This window comes from Falco rusticolus, chromosome 4 (genome assembly GCF_015220075.1).
Source record: "Falco rusticolus isolate bFalRus1 chromosome 4, bFalRus1.pri, whole genome shotgun sequence".
NCBI lineage: Eukaryota > Metazoa > Chordata > Aves > Falconiformes > Falconidae > Falco > Falco rusticolus.
This window is the reverse complement of record NC_051190.1, coordinates 108,273,211-108,296,190: the sequence shown is the minus strand read 5'-3', so window position 1 is coordinate 108,296,190 and position 22,980 is coordinate 108,273,211. Positions and strand designations below refer to the sequence as shown.

The 22,980-nt window shown below is 41.2% G+C and overlaps 2 protein-coding genes across 3 annotated transcripts in view; one reads left to right on the top strand and one right to left on the bottom strand.

Annotated features, from left to right (window-relative positions):
• Positions 1-2,035, top strand: part of WIPF3 (WAS/WASL interacting protein family member 3) — a 37,708-nt gene extending 35,673 nt beyond the window's left edge. Inside the window, 1 exon segment of the mRNA XM_037386976.1 lies at positions 177-2,035. Within this exon segment, the coding sequence (XP_037242873.1) occupies positions 177-217 (41 nt within the window). The 3' untranslated portion in view covers positions 218-2,035.
• Positions 2,036-5,578: 3,543 nt separating this feature from the next.
• The window catches only part of SCRN1 (secernin 1), a 38,258-nt gene continuing 20,856 nt past the window's right edge, over positions 5,579-22,980 (bottom strand). For both annotated transcript variants that reach the window (XM_037386048.1, XM_037386050.1), the window contains exons 3-9: positions 21,409-21,590; positions 15,602-15,804; positions 12,465-12,659; positions 10,597-10,762; positions 7,922-8,102; positions 6,164-6,323; positions 5,579-5,892 (exon numbers count right to left, since the gene is read on the bottom strand). In XM_037386048.1, coding sequence (XP_037241945.1) covers positions 6,165-6,323; positions 7,922-8,102; positions 10,597-10,762; positions 12,465-12,659; positions 15,602-15,804; positions 21,409-21,590 — 1,086 coding nt within the window. In that variant the 3' untranslated portion in view covers positions 5,579-5,892; position 6,164. The remainder of the gene's footprint in view (positions 5,893-6,163; positions 6,324-7,921; positions 8,103-10,596; positions 10,763-12,464; positions 12,660-15,601; positions 15,805-21,408; positions 21,591-22,980) is intronic.

The window sequence follows — 22,980 nt, the reverse complement described above, 5'->3', positions numbered from 1 at the left end:
TACGATCTGATCAAAGACTTTTTACCGGAGGGCTACAGAGCATAAGCAATATGTATATGTGGATCAGTTCAAGGGCGGGAGATAAATGCACGATCCCTGCTGCAGAACTGCATCCAAAATCCATATAAAAAAATATGTCTACCTCCTCTGATTAAACCTGTCCTGTCTATTTACAGATCCCTCTAAAAATCCTCCGTTAAGAACACATGTGAGATAAGAAGAGTCTCCTGGTGCTCTGGATTAGTATTAAAAAAGAACAACACCAAGATACTATACAAAACAGAAGGGGTCCCCATTACGGTGATAATGACTATATTTGAATTGCAAATGCTGCAACGTTAACATTTCTATAAACTGGAAAAGTGACATAAACGATACTTTTTGAACCGGCCTACATACTACAGGAATGTTAGTAGAGGCTTTTAAATTATTGTATATAGGTGGGGGTTTTTAAGCAAAGCAGCATAAAATTTAAATTCTTTGTAGTGTTGAAACAATTCTCATTCTCATCGTGCTGACAGATGTTACCTCAGAATACTTTTCGCATTGTGTGCCTGTAGTTAATTTTCCCCCTTCTGTCATAATTTTTAAATATTTTGGAAATTCTCCAGTTCAGACATTTTTCAAAGAACTATCAAACCCCAACATGCTACCTTTAGTGTCTGTGTATGTTTCTTCACTACTTCTACCCTGCCTGTCCTCAGATTGCAGCAGAACGTCACTTTCACGAACAGATGGGCCCACAATCCTTTTCTCATCAAGCGTGAAGGGGAAAGAGATGACAAGGAGCTGTGGCTGCTGTTGAGCCTACCTCCTGCTGCTTACAGATCGTACAGGATCTGAAGAAGCCCAGCTGGATTGGGCAGTCACGGACTCGACAAAGATGACAGAACTTTTCCAAACTGGAGGACAAGACAGTTGTTCTACTGTAAGAAAAAATGGGGGTGTGTGAATACACATGCCAGAAGGTACCTACGTAAGGGCACACGTGCTGTTTCTTCTAGCTGGCAAAGTGGGTATTTACCATTTGTGTGACAGATTGTTTTTACCCAGCAATGAGGAGGCCTTTGGATGACGGGTTAAACACCCATGTTTTAAACAGGCAACTAGAGCTACTGTTGTTAGCCCGTAATGTGGTGAACAGTGAGGCTCCATTGTCCAAAATACACCAAATGGAACAAGCAGTCTACAAAGTGGACTCCCTCTATAAATAGAGTTAGTTGATAAAAGTAAGAACAGTGGACAAGACTTGAGCTTCTGCTTTTAATATGCAGCCTGGGCTAAGGTCTTTGGATCACAGATGTTCAGCTCTGGTCACAAGATGTCCATTTCCAGCAAGAATTACCTTTATTCTTGTGCATTTCAGTGCATTAAGGGAAGTGGTGTCAGCAGGCTGAGGGAGGTGATCCTTCCCCACTGCTCAGCGCTGGCGAGGCCACACCTGGGGTGCTGTGTCCAGTGCTGGGCTCCACATGGACGTGCCGGAGGGAGTCCAGCAAAGGTCCACTGAGATGGTGCAGGGATTGGAGCGTCTCTCCTGTGAGGCAGGGCTGCGAGCTGGGACTGTTCAGCCTGGAGAAGAGAAGGCTCAGGGGGATCTCACCGATGTGTGGCAACGCCTGAAGGGAGGGTGCAATGAGGATGGAGCCAGGCTCTCTTCAGTGGCGCCCAGTGACGTGACCAATGGCAACGGGCACAAAAATGAAACACAGGAGGCTCGGTCTGAACTTCAGGAAACACTTTTCCACTGTGAAAAGTGACCAAGCACTGGCACAGTGGAACGCTGTGGAGTCTGACTCTACTTAGATATGAAAAAGCCGCTGGATGTAGGTGGCCCTGCTTAATCCAGGGGGTCGGATCAGATGACTTCCAGCCACCCCTTCCAACTTTAACCGGTCTTTGATTCCCCTTCTTACAGCTTTCCTGGGTTCCTGCACTTGGGTCACAACAACCCTGCGCAATGCTACAGGCCTGGGGCAGAGTGGCCGGAAGGCTGCCCAGCAGTGTGCCCGGGTGGCCAAGAGCATCCTGGCTTGGATCCAAAATAGCGTGGCCAGCAGGACCAGGGCAGCGACCGTCCCCCTGTAAGGCACTGGTGAGGCCGCCCCTTGAACAGTGTGTGCAGGTTTGGGCCCCTCACTGCAAGACAGACCCTGAGGTGGGAGCGTGTCCAGGGAAGGGCAGCGAAGCTGGTGACGGGTCTGGAGCACAAGGCGCATGAGGAGCAGCTGAGGGAACTGGGGGTGTTTAGCCTGGAGAACAGGAGGCTCAGGGGGGACCTTATCGCTCTCTACAGCCACCTGAGAGGAAGTTTTAGTAAGCCAGGGTGTCAGTCTCTTCTGCCAGGCGAGAAGCAGATAGGACAAGAGGGAACAGCCTCAAGTTGCACCGGGGGAGGTTCAGGTTGGCTATTAAGAAAAATGTCTTCCCTGAAAGGGCTGTCAAGCCCTGGAACGGGCTGCCCAGGGCAGCGGTGGAGTCACCATCCCTGGAGGTATTTAAAGACCTGTAGGTGTGGCACTTAATGACATGGTTTAGGTTAACCATTGGAACTGATGACCTTCAAGGTCTTTTCCAACCTAAGCAATTCTGATTCACCAGCTTGAACAGGGCAGTGGTGTTCTGGGGCGAGCCTGGTGCTAACAGCCAAGCTATTTACAGTTACAGCATTACCTTATATAATGGCCATAAACTCCCCTCAGCTGCAGCTGTAATGACATTTCAGATCACAGGTGAAGATCTTTCCCCACGGTTATGCCTTTGAACAAAACTTTTGGAAAATACAGCTAACTGCATCTTCACGCATTGCTACTTTTCTCTTGGTTCTTGCAATAGTTCAGTTACGGGGCAACTTCTACTCCCACACACATGCTCATGGTGTGGAGGTGGTGCAAGACTGAGCAGCTCTTCATCTGTAGGACTAAGAAAGCATCATTAGTCTTTTTCCAGCCTATTATGATGCCTTGCTGTATGTCACGTGAAAAGGAAAAAAATAAAATAGTGATGCTTTGACCAGTACTTACTGCAATTCTTATACTTGATAAATATGCATGAATATATTAATAAGCAGGGGTCAGCATATACATGCTTCTCAAACAACTGGAAAAGTTTAATACTGCTTTGAATAATATTTTGTTATAGTGCTATTAAAGGTGACTTACTGTTGGTTCTCATTTGCTCTGGAACTTGTGTATTGCTCTGTAATAAGTACCTTCATACCGATTTTAAAACTACTTAATGCCAGACTACCTTCCAGAAGATATCTAAAGGAGAAAAAAAATTTACTCCTGTTTTTGTTACGATTAGGGGTATTTTAGAAGCAAACACCATCTTTCGAGGATCACATCAGAAAGACTGTGCATATTTGCAAGCATCGGTGAGATGTTATTTCCCTATATACTGGATTGTTGTTCAAGATCCATTGAAGCTTCTGAGGTTGCTATGATGTGGGGATAAGAGAGAATCGCACTGGCTGTCTCCCAGTGGCAGCTGTCCCATTAGTCCCACTATGTCCTTCCACTGAACCACAGACGTGCGCAAGACCACTGGAAGCTTTAAGGCCATGGGGGTGCTCTGGTTTCTCAAACGGGTAGGACTAGTCGTTGCACTCAAACATGTTGCTGTAGCGCAGTATTTTTATTTTTATTTTTTTTTCCAAAAACGCACTGCCCAGCTGAAGTAAAAGCAACATAGTATTAGAAAACTACTACCTGGATCACTGTGCTCAAAACAATTTATTAGTTGTGTCATATAAGCAGTTTCAAATAAGGACATAAATTTGCATCGGATAACTGCAAATGTTGGTTTCTTCTTTCTTAAAAAACAGGCAAACACGACATATGTTTTTAGCAGGAACACCCTCTTCTCTCATCTTGCCTCCCTCCCAACTCTCAAAGCTTAGAGATCAGAGCTGTGCAGAAGAGCTATGTGAAGTGGTATATCCTAATTTTAGCCCTCTGGATGCGGCAATCATTTTACCGCTGTTCTCCCCTGGCTCGCAAATATCCACTTACTCCTACTGGGATACAAAGCGCTCAGCAAGCAACAGCTCACAGGAGCAGTTTTGAAGTTCAACCCTGTGCGTTAAGTGTACTCTGATCAGAAGTACTTTCATTCAAAGTACCCTTTCCTTCATAAAGTGCATTTCTTGGGAAACCCATTTACTTCAGTTGTGGGTGGCTGGCCAAAGCACACTGCTCTTTCAACTGGCTTCATCCAGCACAGCACCCTCTGAAATGTGCTCCTTGCAGTCCCTATCCTGGCTAGGTAGAGAGAAGCTAAGTTTTAGGGTTTACTTGCCTATTTTCTCCTTCCCTTGTCTCCAGTTTCAGAACACCTAGACACAGGAGCCGTTCTTGCAATAGAGAGCATGGGAGGAGCATATTGTGAATGGGAAGATTATTAGGTAGGCCATAAGAGAAAATATCTTCACTCTTGTTTTCTGTAAGTGAAAAGGCCCAAACATTTTCTTGTCCAATTGCCGGTTGTCATATAAGGCAATACCAAAGTAATGAGTCTGAATGGAACAATTTCATAAAAAAAAATAATTCTGAGAATGCACTGTGCCAATACGGCAAAGACTGTTCGCTAATGCACAACACTTTACCATTTCAGTTTGGGGTGTTGCTGCCTTTAAGGAGCTTTTATTTCCTCAATACCAAAGTCCACGGTTCCTCACCTTCCCCTTCCCTGAACAGTGAAGGATTTTAACTCCATATGCTAACTTCCACTTAAGGACATGGGTTTCTTGTCTGAACCTCCTGTTAAAAAAACCAAACACAACCACCTTCTAACGACACAGGAAGCAGTGTTTACTGGTTTGATTCTTAAAATGTTTGCCCTACCTCACTTCTACAAGAAGAAAACACATGAAAAGCAGGTCTGTCTGTAGGACTGTCAAGGAAGGGAAGCATGCTGCAGCACTGCACTTAATACAAGGAAGCGCAAGACAGCCATTTCCAAGCCTAACCAGTTGGATTGCCACTCCCACCAGTAACTCACTGGTACTTAGTGGATTCATCAGCCACGTACACTCACATGCCACTGAGATTACTAGGAACTTTTCAGCTGTACAAAGACAGAAAGATGGAGAATAGCCAGGTACTGATCAATGTCCTGCATCTATTCCCTCAAAAAATTCCAAACGTATATAAATACGGCACCTTATTAATTGCATCTCGAGAACCAATAGGTTATGTATAGATGCCTTAGGCACCCAGGTCGGCTCTGCATTTTAGTACTCGGTACAAAAGCGGCAGCCAGGTGCATTACAAACACAAGCTACCCTAAACTGGGTGCAGGTGAAGACAAAAACTTAACCCGGGGGAGCTAATTCTGGGAATTTGTACAAGCATCGTGACAGGTGCTGAGTTACCGTAACCAGATGTGCCCATACAAGGCCAGTACAGCAAGGTCAAGAACCAGGACTTACCTTCCTGCCCCCTCAGAACTGGGATTTCAACTCTACCGTTCTTTGTATGAATTACCAAAAAGAGAAAAATGCACGTCAGCTTTGCTGCAAGCCTAGTCCTGAGCAACAGAGGAAAAAACATCGCTTTTAATAACGATATGGCAGTTAGCCCGATGAAGTTAATCTTTGCTTTAATTGGTTGCCCAACATACACATTTAAACATTCTGTACTAAATTAGCCAGCATGCACACAGTAATTGGACCAGTCAGTGACTTCCTCCTTTCACTATATACATACACAAACAGGAACACCACAAGATTGGACAAAGGAAAGCAATTTGTTAACCAGATACAGCTAGCAAGTAACATTTTTTTTCCTCTATACATTTTTTTCCTGCAAATTCACCAGTGTGAAGACTTTCTTTCAAGGCTTGAAGAACTTTGCAGTCTTCCAGTGAAAAGGCTAACAACAGCCACCATAGCTGAAATGAGATAAAAGTAGTTTAAAGTCCATTCCAAGCAAGAGCAAAATTGAAAAAAAAAATTGCCTGAAAGGTAGCATAGGGAAAAGGGACTTGGGAGACAATCCAAGCAGACGCACTGAGGTAGAAAGGTGGCTTTGGACCCGATTCTGAACACCCTTAGCTTAGTGTTAAAGACAAGGAGAAGGATCAGAATCGGATCCAACATTTCACATTCACCGATACCTGCTACCAGAAACTCAGTATCTAAAGAATTGAAGTGTTTGCTTACTTTATTTGAAGAACTTTAGTTCTGTGTCAACACAGTCATAGAAAAGATCCACTACTTCAGCAGGATCCAGAACCTCTGTACGAGTAAGGATATCTTCCATTGCTTCTAAGCCTTGTTTTTCAAGGTCTAACATAATCCTCATCAGTTTCTGGCCTTTATCCTGAAGGCATGAAGCAACCAAACTCAATTAACCAGCAAACAGGCTCATTAAAGCATTTTACTATTCTCTTGTGTTTGGGAGATCTTTTGAAGTATGTTTAAAAATGAGAAAGCCTTTCTCAGTACAAACTATTTCTGTTAATAGTTTTTGGGATGGTCAAAAGCTAAAAGGAACAGTGCTGGACACTTTATGCATTAAGAAAAATAACAAAGAAGGAGGTGCTAAGTTTAAAGCGCAGAAGGATGATGGAGTAAAAAAAAATAGAGGAAAATGGTATAAGACTTGTACACATGATAAAAAAGTAAAGCAATTGAAGCCTGTAAACCCACAAACAACTATATGAGAAGACTGGAAGCCCCAAGGACTGTACAGATCATGGTATGTACACGTGTATTCCCCTCAGATCATCACCTGCAAGATCATGATTAGATCTGAAATGATGTGTAACTCCACATCCCAGGGAAGGCTTTGTGCACCGTTCTAACTTACTGCTCTTCATGTTTCTGGGCAGGAAATTCACTCCTGAAGGTGGTGTCATTTTGTTTCATCCATATGTTATTTAAAGTCTCATTTGTTTTTGGTTTTTTTTTTCTAATGGAGAAGTGCTGTTTGTTCTGCTTGCAGCCTTCCAAATGGAACTCCAGGAAAAAGGCATTTAGAAAGAGTGATGGTTCTGACCCTTGCAGGATTTATACCAGCATTTGTGCAGAAGGAGCAGAGCACCTATGTGAAGGTTTAGGTTCTCAGGTGGACAGGTGTTATAGCACGAAGCCTGGCTAGAAACCACCTTTCCTTTTCTACCAGAACTTTCGGTGTCACAATGCTATGGGAGCCAGCTGCACATTGAGTCAGCATTAGCTCAGTGGCCACAGATTTTTAATTAAACTATTCCAAGGGATTAAAAAAAAAAAAAAAAAAATCACATCTAGCCAAAACTGCATTTAAATAAAGTTTGTACTAGCAAAGATTATCATGGTTTCCTTAATCACTAATGGCTAAGTCCAAATGCTGTTATGGTCTTAGCAAGACTCCAATTAGGTTTCACACTGGAAGGTTTTCAGCCCTCAGGTACCTGTTGCATGGCATTGGAAACTGTCCTTTCTTCTTGCATGGCAGTTTCAGTTAATTTTTACAAGCTAACAGAAATGCATTAAATTGAGACTTGCAAAACTGTCATGTGCAAATTACTCCTTCAAGAAAAAGACCCTCAAACTATGTAGTTCTTAATTCAGCATATAATTTAAATTACAGCGTTCCTGCCATCATCCTATCGTGTAATTCTGATACCATGTTGCATTAGCATCCAGTGTTCAATAATCACTTTAAACGACTACATACACAACAAGGATTGAACAAGCTCATCAGCTTGTCAGCTTGACTTTTCACTTTGTAAAAGAAACTGCGCAGAGCAACACTCTCAGGATAACTGAAAAAAAACCTACACAGAATAGTTTGTCCTTCAGAGGGCATCATTCTTCAAGATAAACTTGCAAGGATTCTAAGAATATTCAGAGAACGTTTTCCAGTGAGTGAATTTGAAGTATATGGATTTAGGAATCTACATTTACTTCTTTAATTCCAGGTCTCACAGCTCTTACCTGATCATTCTCAAGGAGAGATCGAGCCCATTCATGTGCCTTGTACAATTCATGCCTGCGATCAGGTTTCTCCTGGAATCGAGGTATCTTTTTAGCAGGATCATCATTGCCAAAAGAAGGAGACTGTACTTTTGGTACTAATTTTACATCATCAACAAAAATAAAGGGTTTAAATATGGACCTGAAAGAAATGAGAATTACTGCTTGCAATAAAAAGAGAGATTTTTATATACGTTATTGAAATGTTCACCAAGCTATTTTAAAACAACATATACAGAACAGCATGGATAATTCATCTACACTAGACACAGAGTAGCTTAGAGAGTTGGTACTGGTCACAAGCAAAATAAATCTACGTGCTTCAAAAGAATTGGGTTTGCCAATTACTGTAAAACTTGATTATCCCTTTTTACCTACAGGCTTCTCTGGTCTCTGTCCTGGTTTCAACTGGGATAGATTTAATAATCTTCTTAGTAGCTGGTGCAGCGCTGTGTTTTGAATTTACTATGAGAGTAACACTGTTAACACAGTGATGTTTCAGTTGTTGCTAAGTCGTGCTTACGCTGAAGTCAAGGACTTTTCGGTTTCGCGTGCCCTGCCAGTGAGAGCTGCACAAGAAGCCGGGAGGGAGCAGAGCCAGGACAGCTGACCTGAACTGGCCAAAGGGATATTCCATACCATAAAATGTTATGCTCAGTATATAAACTGGGGGGAGTTGACTGGGAGCTGCCAATTGCTGCTTGGGGACCGGCTGGGCGTCAGTCAGTGTGTGGTGAGCAATTGTATTGTGCATCACTTTTCTTTCTTGGGTTTTATTTCTCTCTCCTTTTCATTACAGGCGTTATTATATTTTACTTTATTTCAATTATTAAATTGTTTTTATCTCAACCCACGGGTTTTACCTTTTTCCAATTCTCCCCATCCCACTGGGGGGAGGATAGCGAGTGAGCAGTTGTGTGGTACTTAGTCGCAAGCTGGGGTTAAACCATGACAGCCTCCTTCATGCTAATTCTGACACTTATTTGGAAAAGTAGCACTGTATTTTCCTCTCCAAGTTTTTTAATGAAATCTCAGCGTTCAGCCTCACACCATTTCTTTTCTTCTCTGTTCACCACGCTATCTTTTCTTCTCTTCCCAGATTTTCATTAAAATCCCAAACACACGCTTGTGTGGAGCAGGGAAGATTAAAGATTACATACCTTGCTCAATATCAGAAGATTTGGCATATAACCAGCAGCACTTTAGAATTTTATGTCAGGGGCCAGGGTGGGGTGGGGGTAGGGGAGAGACATAGCTACCAATACTGTGACACTCCTCAAACTACTTCAACACTCAGTTTGGATCTAAATTCCAGAGAGGGAGAAAGAGAGAGACAGCAAAACCCCAACGATCCAGGACTTTAATTCATGACAGTCTGAGAGCAGGCATTGGCAAGTGCACGGAGAAACTGCCTGCCTTCCCTCCAGATGCACAGCAAAACAGCACCCTGCGCTCTGCAGTGAAGCAGCTGCCAGAGATGCAAGACTTCTGCAGAACTGGCCGAATAACCCCTGCCTGCATACGGTCAGCAGGTTCCTTGCTACTACCTCTTCCGTCACTGTCACAAAGCCTTGCTGACCAAGTTTATGTGACTCACCAGGTGCACTTAAAATTATGCGCTTTTTAAATGCATTAGGGTATAAAGTAACGCAAGAAAGGCCTCTGCATTGTTTTTCTTTCTTACAGCTAGTCTCTCCACCTTTCAAAAGGATAGAAACCCCACCAAAACAACTGGACGCCTTGCTCCTTCTGTCTCAAACGATTTGCATCAAGTCAAAGAAAAGTTTTGGTAAGCAAGCTCACACTTCTTAGTAACCCTGGAAGTCTGAGTTGCATAATGCAAGGTGGGTGGAAAGTCCCTTTGGCACAGATGTCTAGAGCCCTCGGTAGAACCTCATGCTTACTACCACTCTTCTTACAGGAACAACTGTCGGCTGTTCAAGGGCACCCTTTTCTCCTCCCCATGACCTGTCTACCCCAACACAAGTGGCAGACCTCCCGAATAACTGCAAGTGGTTTAATTTCTTAGGTTTTAAACAGAATCCACCTGAAATTCACAGATAATTCGTTAGTTCTTTGATGATCTGGCCCATGGCCCTTATCTCCTTGGCTGAAGCTACAGAAGACTTCATTTAAACCAAATGGAAATTGTCCCTCCAATAAAAAAAAAACATACTTGGGATACCTAGGATTTGCAGATGTTTTGCTCTGTTAGCATTTTGCTGTCATACAGGGCTACCTAGAGGACACACCCCCTCCTTGCTAGTTATACACTTTATTTGTTTCAGTTCTGCACCCACCTGTCCAAAAGAAGTGACAAAAATGGTCCACAAACTCATACCTCAACAGGAACCCACTGGAAGGCAACTACGCTTGAGTAGTAGTTCCTGGGTCCTCCCAAAACTGCGTTTACTCTAGCAGCTCTGAATTTATGCAAAGTACCAGATGGGGCCTTTCAGCCCAGTGTTGGCCGTTTAGAATGGCAGCGAGATGCAGTTCAGTACCACAGGACTGTCAGATTGCGTACCAACAACTATTGATTTTATTTCTGGTTACATTCGGGTAGCAGCATTTGTTTAGTATCTATCAACCCATCATCTGCTCTGCACCCAGGGAACCCCAGTGCTGTGGCTTACCTTGAAGGGTCTGGTGTGCCAGTGAAGTAATGAACACAGGGAAAACTAGGGTCCTGAGGCAGAACAGACACTATGCTAGCTGTAGTAAGGAAAGATTCAGAGTCCACACAGACACCACTATCCTTGTCACGCAGGACATCAATCATAGCTTGTGCAGAAACGTCACCTATATGAAGGGGTGGGGTGGGGTGGGGTGTGTGTTCAAAAAACAAAACCAAAAACAAAAACAAAACAAAACAGTCCTGAGTGTTCTATGGCTTGGACCCCAGGTAAGGATTTTAGCCTGAACAAGCTTTAGCCTAATACGACCAGTGACACTCAACATGGGCGTGTCACAAATCCCAGTTAATGGTTGCTATTTAAACGATATAAACCCAGAATGAACTTGCCTAGAGAGTAAAAGAGAACATTAAGAAGCATTAATTAGGCATTGCAATTGCTAGGTAGGGAGAAATGTCATTAAAAAGATATTTTTCAGGAAGAAGGCCATCACGTCTGTAATACTGCTTTACCAATCACTACGAACAGACTGCTTACATACACCACCCGCTTTCCTCTAAGCAGCGACCTCTACCCAAGCCCAGGCAGAATGGGAGCACCCTTATCTCCCACTTCTCATCTATTTCCATGAGCTCTCAGTCAAAATTTTGACTCATCTTGACTTCACGGGGCGTTAACAGCAACAGACCTAGACACTGAGATTTTTCTCCAAACCAGTATGTACAAGAACCCCCTGTTCTCATTCTATTCCTGCCTGTGTGCTTATCACAGCTTGTTCCCCACAGCATCTCCGTGTTTTCTTGCATTACCCCTTTGGCAGGTAGGAAGGACTTCTTCCCCAGCAACTTCTCAAACCCTGCATGACTCACCCTTTCGTGCATGGATGCCTCAATACACCAGCAGACATGGAATGACCCAGCAGTCCGCAGGATTTGCAGCCACAGCCATCTGTCTGTAAGGGCCCTCAGGCTTTTTAGTACAATAATCCAGGTTTATTAAGATCTTTTACCTATGGTCCTTCAGAGTTACTGCATCTGCCTCAGACACAAACACCCTGTAATTCCATAGCCTTAAGCAGGAACTCTGCATTGCAATATTTCACCTCTACGCTCTCCTTGACATTTGCCAACATGTGAAAATGTTAACAATCTAGTAAATTCACATCTGTAGTACAAGGCTTTTCATAAAAAGATAACATACCATTTTTTACACATGAAAGAGCAGATGCATGTCAGCCATGCGCTGCTGCAGGCTGATAATTTCAGGGTGCTTTTGGCCAGCTGCAGTGAACTGAAGTCATTAATAAATTTTGGTCTGGAAATAAACCCTTCCTTTGACTGAGGGGAATTGGCACATAGTCTGTTCCAGTAACTTTGTTCTGCTCCACAATGAAAAAGGAACTTCAGTTTGCAACTGACTAGCATCGCTTTTCCTTAAACGACGATCTTAATTCCTTCCCCAAAAGCCTAAGCAAACCTCCCAAAACGTAGAATCCACTGAACTCAAGTTTTGATACGTGAGGCCTTTTTTCTTTTTTTGTAATACTATTATTTTAGTATTAGGTAGGGCCACTATAATTACACCAGAGCACAAAAAGGTAGTGGCACATCACGCACATCAGAACACCACCAAAGAAAATTATTTTATAATTGCAATCCTGTTTTAAAACCTTAAACCTGAGGGGGACATTAAGGGCTTCATTCTAAATTGCGGCAAGTTTAGGGACAGTCTTCACTGCTGCTCTGCCTTTCCACACAGTTTACACGTAAAGTTATTCTCAGTCACAAGTAGTTGTGGATGGAATGCCCAAAAGGAAGCAGTAATGACTAAAAATCCCACTGCACACAGAGAGGTGGTTCAACACTTACCACCTTGTTTTTCTAGGCTCTCCCTGCCAGAACAGCAGGCTAAATGGTCATCAGCAAGAGAGAACACTTCAGAAAAATTGAAGTCTGAGTCTCCATTCCACCAGCCTTGACTTCTCACGTAATTCCTTAGTTCAGGATGCTCAGCATCAATTTTTGTAGTTAGTGAAAGCTGATTGCAAATGCATTTCACCCCCTCTGTAGAGAAAGCCACATATTGAAAGAGCATTAATATTTTTCTGGGAGAAGCTGAAAGGTCAACGTAATTTCAATTAGGAAATAAATTAAGCCATTGGTTAGGATGTACATTTAGCAGGACAGCACTACACATACACGGAATTACCAGTCAACGCACGCTGCAGAGCTCAGTTCTCCGTGCCCTACTTAGATATTTACACTGCCTTGCGATTAATAGTGGCATTTAGTCAGAATACCGGTTTCACAATCTGTACCTCACACGTTCTGACCATGAAGTAATAGTGGTCTCCAAATGCCAAGGGCACTCACCTAATCTCTTCTCCAACAGTGTATTCCACTGCCACAACACAGCTTGAGGTCTGACTTGATTTCAAAATATCTTTCAGCAAAGCTGCATTTAGTGTAATGAACTTTCTCTGCCCTCCCAAAACTGAAAATTTAATTTGGAAAATGTTTTAAAAGCTTATCAATTGCTTTAAGCTTCCCAGTTGAGAAATAATGTTACTGTAAGCAGCAAGATAGGCTTAAATTAAACTTAGTTTTTAATCTTGAATTTTAAAATGGCATGAAGTAAAAAGAAAGTGTAAGTAGCCTTCAAAGAATATGAAAGGGTTCTTTAATTTGCTTTTCCCAAAAATACCGCAGTGCTTATATCCATATATCTACAGCATGACTAACAGTGACTGCTAGAGATACTCCTCTGAGAGAATAAAGCGATGCATTGGAAGCCAGAGAAAGAGCTGATAAGTAAATCTGTAAACTAAAATAAAACCAGATTCTGGAATTTGACACAATCTTTTTTTTAAATAGGAACCAAAGCAGTATTTGTGAAAGTTATTAATACTGCCTTCCACAAAAGCTTGATTGCTTTTGTAATGCCTCATGCATGCAATTTAAATAATGAGTAACAACTTATAGTAGGAAGTTCTGTGCATCAGTCTCAGAAAAGTCACTGTCATTCAGTTCTGACTTACACTAGTGTCACTGACAGCTTGTTCTGATTCACACTTTGCAACAGCATATTCAGGGAATTTTCTTGACTTGAGTGACAGAAATATTTGTGGTTTTGTCAAGCTAGGCAAGCCACTCCTTAGAAGCTCTCAAAATATTACATTTAGTAACTCACTTAAAATAGTATTTCATGGGTTTGATCCCCCTCAAAAAATGAAAATTTATCAAGTACATTTTTTCCACTCAGACTGAAGAACAGTCATAGGAAGGATGTAAAAGCATTTGTCCTTAAATTAACGTCAAAGAGTTGCTCGATAAATATTCACTAGAAGCTTTACAGAACTGCAGTAGCGATATTATAAACAGAACTCCTCTGAGGACACTCAGGAAAAAAAAATGCCTTCGCACTGCAGAATGACACATTTTCCCTGTTTTAGCAGCATTTGTGCATTCATTCGAAAGCTTAAGAGGCACACTTACGGTTGCAAAAAAGAACCCCCTGAACAAAGTATGAAATACAGAGTTCTTAGATAGCCAGCAGCCCTTACTCCCGGCAGCCTCAGCAGGCTGCAGGAGATGGAAACTACTTATCTGCAGCTCACAGGGATCTCCTGAAGAGAAACGCACTGGTAAAAATCAGAACAGATCTGCAGTATCATTTCAAAAAGCCGCAAGCAGCAGATGAAGGCAACAGTTTATTTGCTGGGAAGAAGCACATGAAGGCTGTCTATTGCTGATGCAGCTAGAAAGGCTACGCAAAAAAAACCCCCACTATTCTTCCAATACCAGCCAGGTAGATCAGCAGAAGGCAGGCTGCCACTACATAACCCCAGGAACCTCAGCAGCCAGCTGCTTTTCAGAATTCGTGTATCAGGACAGCATTACCAGCGTCCCCTCCTCTATGTCTGGTATCTGTGCTAGAAGACTTCCTCCATCTTGTAGGTATCCTTAAAATGCAAGGTTTGCTTGGGAAAACACCATCCCTGCTAAGGTAAGCTGCTTCACATTCCATGGCAGGAACCGACAACAGGCCATCACACACCATTACACAGCCTGGTGTTATTTCTTTGCTTTGATATTTTCAACAAAGTTAAGCCTCCCTCCTCCCAGTATCTGCTATCTCCTACCTTTCAGCAAAGGGAAAATGAAAAGAGAATTGAATGGATCTGTCATATCTCAAAGCACGGATGATAAAAATGCTCTTTATCTGAATTTTTAATTCATTCAAATGTAAGTTTTAAAAAGCTCTACCCTTATGAAAATAAGAATCTTTTCAAACCTAAAATCAACTGAGAATATACTAAATATATGCCTTAGACAATGATATTGTATTAAGGCAACACGTATTTGCCAGCCAAGTTTTAAATACGTTCAGCCACCAAGCCGGTGAAATCTAGATGTTAATTTGGCAGCTCTGGCTTCACACATATAGAAGAAGAAACCATCTACAAGTTTTAAGAGCAGAAAAGTATTGTTTTGCACTATCAAATAAGAAATGGGGATATAACGGGTCTATATCGGAGTAAAGCAAGCAGCAACAGCCCATTCAAAAAAAAAAAAAAAAAAAAAAGAGCCCTTTTCTCAAAGTATCAATGCTTCTCCTTCCCTCTTAGTATTTTAGAGTTTTAAGTAACAATTTGGGCATAAATTCGATCAAAAAGACACTTGACGCATTCCAAACGGTAAGTAAAGCTGGGAAAATACAACACCTAAAGATAAAAATTTAAGCAAGAAGATTATTACATAGCTTATGTATACAGGTAACAAGTCTCCAGCTTCACAGAAAATGGTAAGGTACGTTAGCCAATGCAAATCAGCATTTAAAAAAGTAAGAGGTGTACAAATACAGAAGAAGGTTAAAAATCAATGATTTAGTCAAACACTTGCATAAATTGCTCATTTAAACTTAGTGACTTTAAGACCAATTCTTCCAAGACAATTATTTACAGCTATTTATAATAACAGAGGTTTGCTATGAGCGATAAACTGACCTGTGATTTTTTCTGCTGCCCAGTACTTTCCAGAAGTCTCCAGTATCCAGGCTTCATTTCTGTCCACAATCAAAAATGCACTTTGGAAAGTATGGCATGAATTTCCATCTTCATAATAATTTCCACCTTGTCCATGCTCTTCCAACAGAGCAACTATTACGTCCAATGCTTCCTTAGCTGTTGCACCTCTCTCTAGGCCAAGTCTGTAAGAAAATGGTTAAACAGATATTCAGACAGGCACGTAACAGTGAGGTCTCCGCAAGTTATTAATTTTAAATATCAGCACTGATCTGTGTACCAGTGTCAGATATGCCGTGTAAGATTTCTTGCTTTAAGGAGTTGCTGGAATTACAGGATGAGGTATTCAATTATTTAACTTGTTTCAAGTCTTTATTTTCTACACTGGTTCTTTAGTCTCAAGCCTAATATAGCTGGGTCTTAGTTCTAAAAAAAAAAAAAAAAAAAAAAATAAAAAAAAAAAAAGGCTGATTCCCAACCAAGGGCCTCAGCTGCACTGCAAACCTGTAAACATGCAATGCTCTATTTATCCCACTCCCTTCAGACAGACAGAATAAATGTGAAGGCCCATTTGAAAAGTTTTTTTTAAAGAAAGAGCTGTATGCAAGTTCTGTACAGAAGAATGAGAAATTGCAAATTAATATTACCAGAGATCAAAAAAGGGAAGGAGTCCTCAGTATTACAATCTCTACAACTTCCCTTTCCCAGTGCTCCGATATTTAACTGGACATGGAAGCTAGACATATGTTACCCTTTGATGCATATTGCGCACTGTAAACAGACGCATTTCTGCACAGCCACTTTTCAGTGTTCCTGCAGAGGCTTCTCCAAAAAAAGTTTAATGATTAAACACCAGATACGGCTTTTGTTTGAACTAAGACTAACCATATGTCTAAAAGAACATGCTTTTTAAAAGGGAGTTTGAGCAAAGCAAGGGTATTTTTGGGAAAAGTAAACTGAAGCACAAGAATGGGTTTTACAAAGCTGTAGGGTAACGACTGTATCCTGCCTTGAGTAGGTGGGATGAAATAACCCCTTGAGAGTTTACGTCCCTAACCAAAATAACAAAAGCAGTAACCAGAAGAGTCCAAATCAGTCCTGCAAACACTTCCACTGGTTCCAAAATGCAGTTACTGGTAATGAGGAAGTGCAGTATTTCAAACAACAGTATATCCATGCCTCCATCCTTTGGGAGAGTTACCTGGATCAGTCCAAAATGTCTCTTCGTGATGTCACCTCAATATTTTCCTCTGTGTTTATCTTTCTCTAATAGCTCTATGGAAAAAGTAATTCTGGCTGGTGAACAGGTCTAAGAAATTATTCTTTTTAATTTTAAGTACTATGCTAACCTTTTCCATTTCCCTGCAAATCACACGACAAGAAAACACTACTTTGTTTCTTCCTGAAAAACTACAGTACACAAATCAGGTCCTGATAACTTGGAATACAAATTTATTGATTTAAATACTTTTCAACCTGATTTCTGCACTGCACCTCCTTTGTTCAATGGCTGGCCACTCTTAGCCTTGGTTTAGGCTGAATTATTAAAAGCAGTGTTTTCACCTCCCTCAGCAGCATTTATCTAACACTTAGTGACAAAGGAAAGCCAACTAGAATTTTAGGTCCTAACTTACAGTGACTATTTCTCTCCCATCATCTTCCTTCTTTGCATTTATAAAGTCCTTCTCTCTCATCTTGTTTCTTGTATTAGCTGAAACTTGTCTTGTATTGTTCTCTCCGTTCGTAGTCCCTATGCATTTATGTTATTCATTCTTTTCACCACTGGTGCCATTGCTTTTTCAGAGCAATACAGAGATGCCAGTCTTAGCATATACCATAGATATCATTTAAAACTCTGTCCAAAAAGCACGTCTTAATTCATTCCCTAAGAGCAACTCCATTGAATGGGCTGACAACTACATTGGTGACCATATAGTCACTAGATTCTGTGATAATCTGCTCCCTTCTCTCCAGTTTATGACCAAAAGCATTAGGTTATTATTAGATCAAAACTTACCAATAAACATAACATCACACTAAAACTTTTAATAACGTCTCCCTGAAATTTTCCTTTCGAGATGGTTATAGTCTAGCTTTCTCTGTCAAAACTACAGCAGAGATTCAGGCTGAATAAATATCTTTTGGATTATTTTTTTTTGCAAATGGCTCCGAAGTTACACTTCCTTCCATGTAACAAAAAGGCTCTGGTTTTGTTTGGGTGCTCCTATCTATCAGTCAACAAGGGACAGCAAAACCCAAAGAAAACAAAGCAGCCCATCCTACACAACAAACACTCAGCTCATCTCCACAGAACCTTAGCACTTGCCAGTTAGCTCTGCATCAGTGTCCTGGGTAACTGCAGCATCTCTCTCCTACTAACACATTTCAGAGTACCCTTCAAGGTGAGCTAGAAGAAAAAATTTAAGTATTTACATCCCCAGATGAGATCATGAATTATTCATTAAGAAAATTTCAGTGACTTAGTACAATCCACTGCCTCACTACCTCCAATAAGCTATCACAGTGTCAAAACATTATCTTAAGCTTTTCAACTTCACCTATCAATTACAGATGCAGACTTTCCAAATGAAGTAACTGGCATACACGATGATGACATTCTACTTCATTCAGTTTTGATGTTTCCTTAGGGAAAGAAATTAGTAAACAAATTAATACCATTTTAAAGAGCATTCTTGACTCCCTACCAAGATTGGCATCTCTATTTGGCTCTGAGAATGTGATTGCACCAGCAATAAAAAGAATGAAGAAATAATATAAACACATAGGGATTAAAAACTAAGACAACAATGCAAAAATAAAGGTGTATTTTACAGATTTCTTCATACATACCTTTTGTATGATAATGCTGTCCTGTTCCAATTGTATCAGCATAAGCAAAACAGTACACCATGTCTTCATATAAGTGTATTCTCTAAGCAAACAGGTGCTTCATAGAGGCAACCATGCCTCAAAAAAGAAACCTCCAAAACCACACTAGGAAGAATATCTGAAGAAAATTCTGATAATACAAATCCGTAGATGTCTGTCTTAATCCTCAGATACAACAGTATGCTAGGTAACACACTGTTTTCCAGTCATTATGCCAACAGCCAGTTACTAAACAAGCTATAAACTTTCTGAAATACATCTTCACTGATGCCCATTTGTGATCTTTATTGAAAAAATGCTTTGCCTATGAGGTTGCAGGATGAATTTTCAATTTTCCATTTCAACAAGAAAACATGCTGCCTTCAGAATTACACTATTCTGCTGAAAGATGCCTCTGGCCTGTTTAACACCACATGCTCTCACACCTACAGCCTTTGCCCATGTTGGCTGGACTTTAAATTCTAACTGAAAAGTGACAATACCAGATGAGTTCAAAGAGAGGAAGTCTCCTCTGCGGAAGAAGAATCACTTTAAAAGAATGTAGAAGCAAACTCTTAGGGGAGCCTGAGCATTCAAGCAAAATTTGATTCTACTACCTGGATGCCATTCCTGGGTTGACAACTCTTATGCCTGCTCCTAAGAACATGTTTCAGAGTATAAAGCTTTCAGTTTCTTTTCCAAGCTGCCAGTCATATGTGCACACAGAGTGTCGGTCTGCATCCTTCAGCTAAGATCTGACGCATGCAGATGTCCAGCATATACATAGGTGTGAGAAAAACGAGGCCGGTACAGGTGTGCATTCCTTAATTAGGCTTAAAACACTTCAGTTTATTTTTATTCCAATAAATCCATGCAGATGGGTAAAAAGAGGCACAGCTTGTGCCAGCTGCTTCATTGCAGCCTATATGATTGATTTTGTACTTGGTGGCTCCCTGTTCTATGAGGTGATCCAAAACAGGTTAAGTTTACTGTAACTGGCCAAGTTTCACAATAAGAGAAAGAATCACTGTGGCTGGAACAAGAGGCAGAAGGTAGCCTGCAACACATCTCTAGTTCTCCTTGCCTGAAGAGCTTTCTGCGTTCAAGTTACCAACAATTTCTTCCGCAGGTAAGAAGGAAGAGGGGGAGGATAATATCTACAGGTGATGATCACTCGTAGTTCATGACCAGTTTCTCCTTATTTGGTATCTCCTGATTTGCTAGTGTGGGTAAATCCAGAGCTGCTGGATGACATATATATTTGAATGTTAAAACAGTATTTTGAGACTGCAATAACTGTGACCAAAACAAGCTGAACTTTGCATCTAAACCAATGGTTTATTCAACTTTCAAATGGATGGCAGTAGGAGGGAAAAAATAGAGGTAGAGCTTGGCAAGTCACCTAACATATCCTCTTTCTTGACAAAAGCTTGTCCTACATATTTTCCCAAAAGAGCCCTCAAGTCCATTTGGTCTCCCTTGATGCAACTCACTAGTCCTCCTAGGTACAACTTCTCCACAGATTCTTTTAGTAATACAGAGTTTAGAGAAAATACCAGAGAGAAACACAACCCCAGTTCCCTCATGAATTTCTCATTGGTGAGGTTCTATAGATCTCTGATCATATTTCCCATTTCCACTGCATTTTCTCCAACTGGCTCATATTCCTCTTGATCTATGGTAGCCAGAACCAGACACTGTATTTCTGCAGAGACATCATTACAGAACGTTTACAATTACAGTTTCAGGCAGCTATGCACCTAACAACAATTTATTCTAACTCATGCTTCCCAGCTTGCTTATGAGAATGCCTTCTAAGATCTTAATGCCCTCTTAAAAGTCAAGGTATCTATTTCCTAATCTCTATCCATAAAATTTGTTAACTCTTGACAAGAGTAAAGTAGAATGGTTTGACAGGAGTTTTCTTGACTGTTATTATTGCACATTTATCAATTCCTTGATATTTAAGTGGGTTTCTTCCCCTTCAGGAACTGAGGTTAATCTGTCTATAAACACAACTCTTTTTAACTCTATTTATAGCCACAACATTTAACCTTTTCCAGTCATCCAGAACATCTCTCATCTTTCACTGCTTCTCAAGAAAGAATGAGAATTTGCCTGAAATTGGTTCAGCCTGCTCATGAAGTATCCTAGGGCAAATTCCAGCAGGGCCACCGGGTCTAACACTGATTCATTTAAACAGTTGATGTTCTGTTCCATCTTCAATTAAATTAAGTGCATTTGCTCCCTTTCTCTTTGCAGTAACTTTGCACCATTACCTTTTATTCTTTCATTTTCAGCTTTCTTCCCCCACCCAAACCTCCTTTAAATTCTCTCCACTATAAAATCAGCATGCAGGTTCAGACTTACAGTGCAGCACAAGCCTTTTACGCAGACAGCCTTCAATGAACAGACTTACCAGAGTTTGCTTGCCAGCATTTAAATAAGAGCAATGGTTTGCATTGGAATGCATGGGCTGAAGTGAGGCATAATACTTTGTTTATGCCTACAGTTGGCTACAAGCCCAGGATAAGCTTTCTAGGTCAAAGTAGGCTGTCGTAAAGTGGGGGAGAATGAAGGGTACACCAGCAATCTGATGTTACAAATTAGTTAGCAGTTCCTTAGTAACAGTCTAGTAATTTCTCTTACCCTGTCAGAACAGCCACTGCTAGACCATAGGGTAGGTAGACAAGGCAGATTTAGTGAAGCCACATTAGACTGGTACATACTTGGAGCCAAATCTAGATTCCAAGTGTTTTTACGTGTTAACTCAGCTGTGTCTAGAGCTCTGCCTAGACAAGTCTCCTGCTCGTGTTGTTTCAACATCTCCTAATGACAACACTACAAAGCTGTTACCCAGTATCATCACCATCTCAACCTTTCGTGTTTGAAAGGCTGGTCAAGCTCGGCAAGCCACCCACCTGACAAGATCCATTCCAAGCAAGGCTTCAGATTCAGAAGCGGGTTCTCTGGTCACGACGGCTTCATTAGCTACACAGACTCCATGCTCGTTAGCTCCCATTTCTGCCCCCCAAAGCCAGGAGGGCCTGCTCAGCACAACAGCATGAGTCTTCGGCACCTGCTCAATCTCAATATATGTGCACTGCAGAAAAAGCAGGAAGAGAAAAAGCAAAACAATTCCAAGCACTTTAATGTTGTGACTGAAGTAACACAAAACTTCAAGATACAGACAGGACACGTTATTTTAAAAAGTCCATGTCTTGTGTACGAGCAGGGAATTTTCTTAAACATTTAAATGTCACGTTTGAACCTTTACATCCTTACATTCCAAGTCTGGGAAAATACATCTCTTGATAGCTGCAGGCTTTGAAGAGTCACGCAGAACCCAAATGCTAGAATCAAGTGGAAAGCAGCAGCAGACAGACTGTACTGTTGCAGTAAAGAAATACAGGTGTTTGTACATAGTAACAACATCAAACCACTCTATCTCATCTAATCACAACCCCCTGTACTTAAAGTACATACTGTAACTATGTTAACTGGACGAAGTACATCAGAAGGCTTCCCCTTCTCCCCTGCTGCCTCCCCTACACCTGCCACCAGGACTTGGACTGCCAGTAGAAATTAAAAACCAAAAAGGCACGACTTGAAAAGATTCAGTGGAATACTTTTATAAACAGTCACAGGAAACAGAACACAGGCATTGGTTTTGCTTAAAACTGATGTTTCAGCTATTTTAAATGGTCTACTGTAATCAGAGGTCTGTGGATGTACTCTGACAAGTCAAAAATATAAAGGAAGGCTGCAAAGGTCATTGAAACTGCAAGGAAGAAAGAAATTATATGTTATCTTTCAAATATATTTACTTTTCCCTTGCCCTAGGACTTAAAAACAAGCATTGTTTTCTCAGACAACATGGAAGAGAGCTTGATCTATATCAAGCCAACGACCTAATGTACAAGCCAAAGAAATGGGCTTTACATTTTACTACTGAGGTCACACTAAGCTCTTCAAGGACCAACCTCCACAGAATTTTCTTTCGAGGAAACTGAAGCTGTCTGTGGTATATATGAGACGGCTCCTAATGTCCACCATTCCTGTCATAACGCCTTTCTTGCAGAGAGTAATCTGCAACATTTTTCTGGAAGAATATTTGGTCAGAAACATCAGTGAGTAGGATGAGCAGAATAGACTTGTGGACTGAAAGTTGTTTGCCAAGAAAATAAATGCTGTGTCTACATTAAAACCTAAAGCCAAAGGAATCAGTCTACAATTACTAGCAGTGAGAAGCTATTTTTTTTCTAACCTGTCTTTCCCCCTCTAAGGATTACATAAAAGCAGCAGCAGCAGCCTCCAGTCTCAAGCAAGATTTTTACAGTAATAGTCTATCATGCAATTTAAATGTCTAACAGGCTATCTTTGATGAGAAATGGCATTTTTTTTTGGAGTCCTTCACTCTCACCATGCAAGAAGGACACAAGAAATGAGCTCGCCACCCTCTTTAGGAATTGTGTGTGAACAGGTCAAACTCT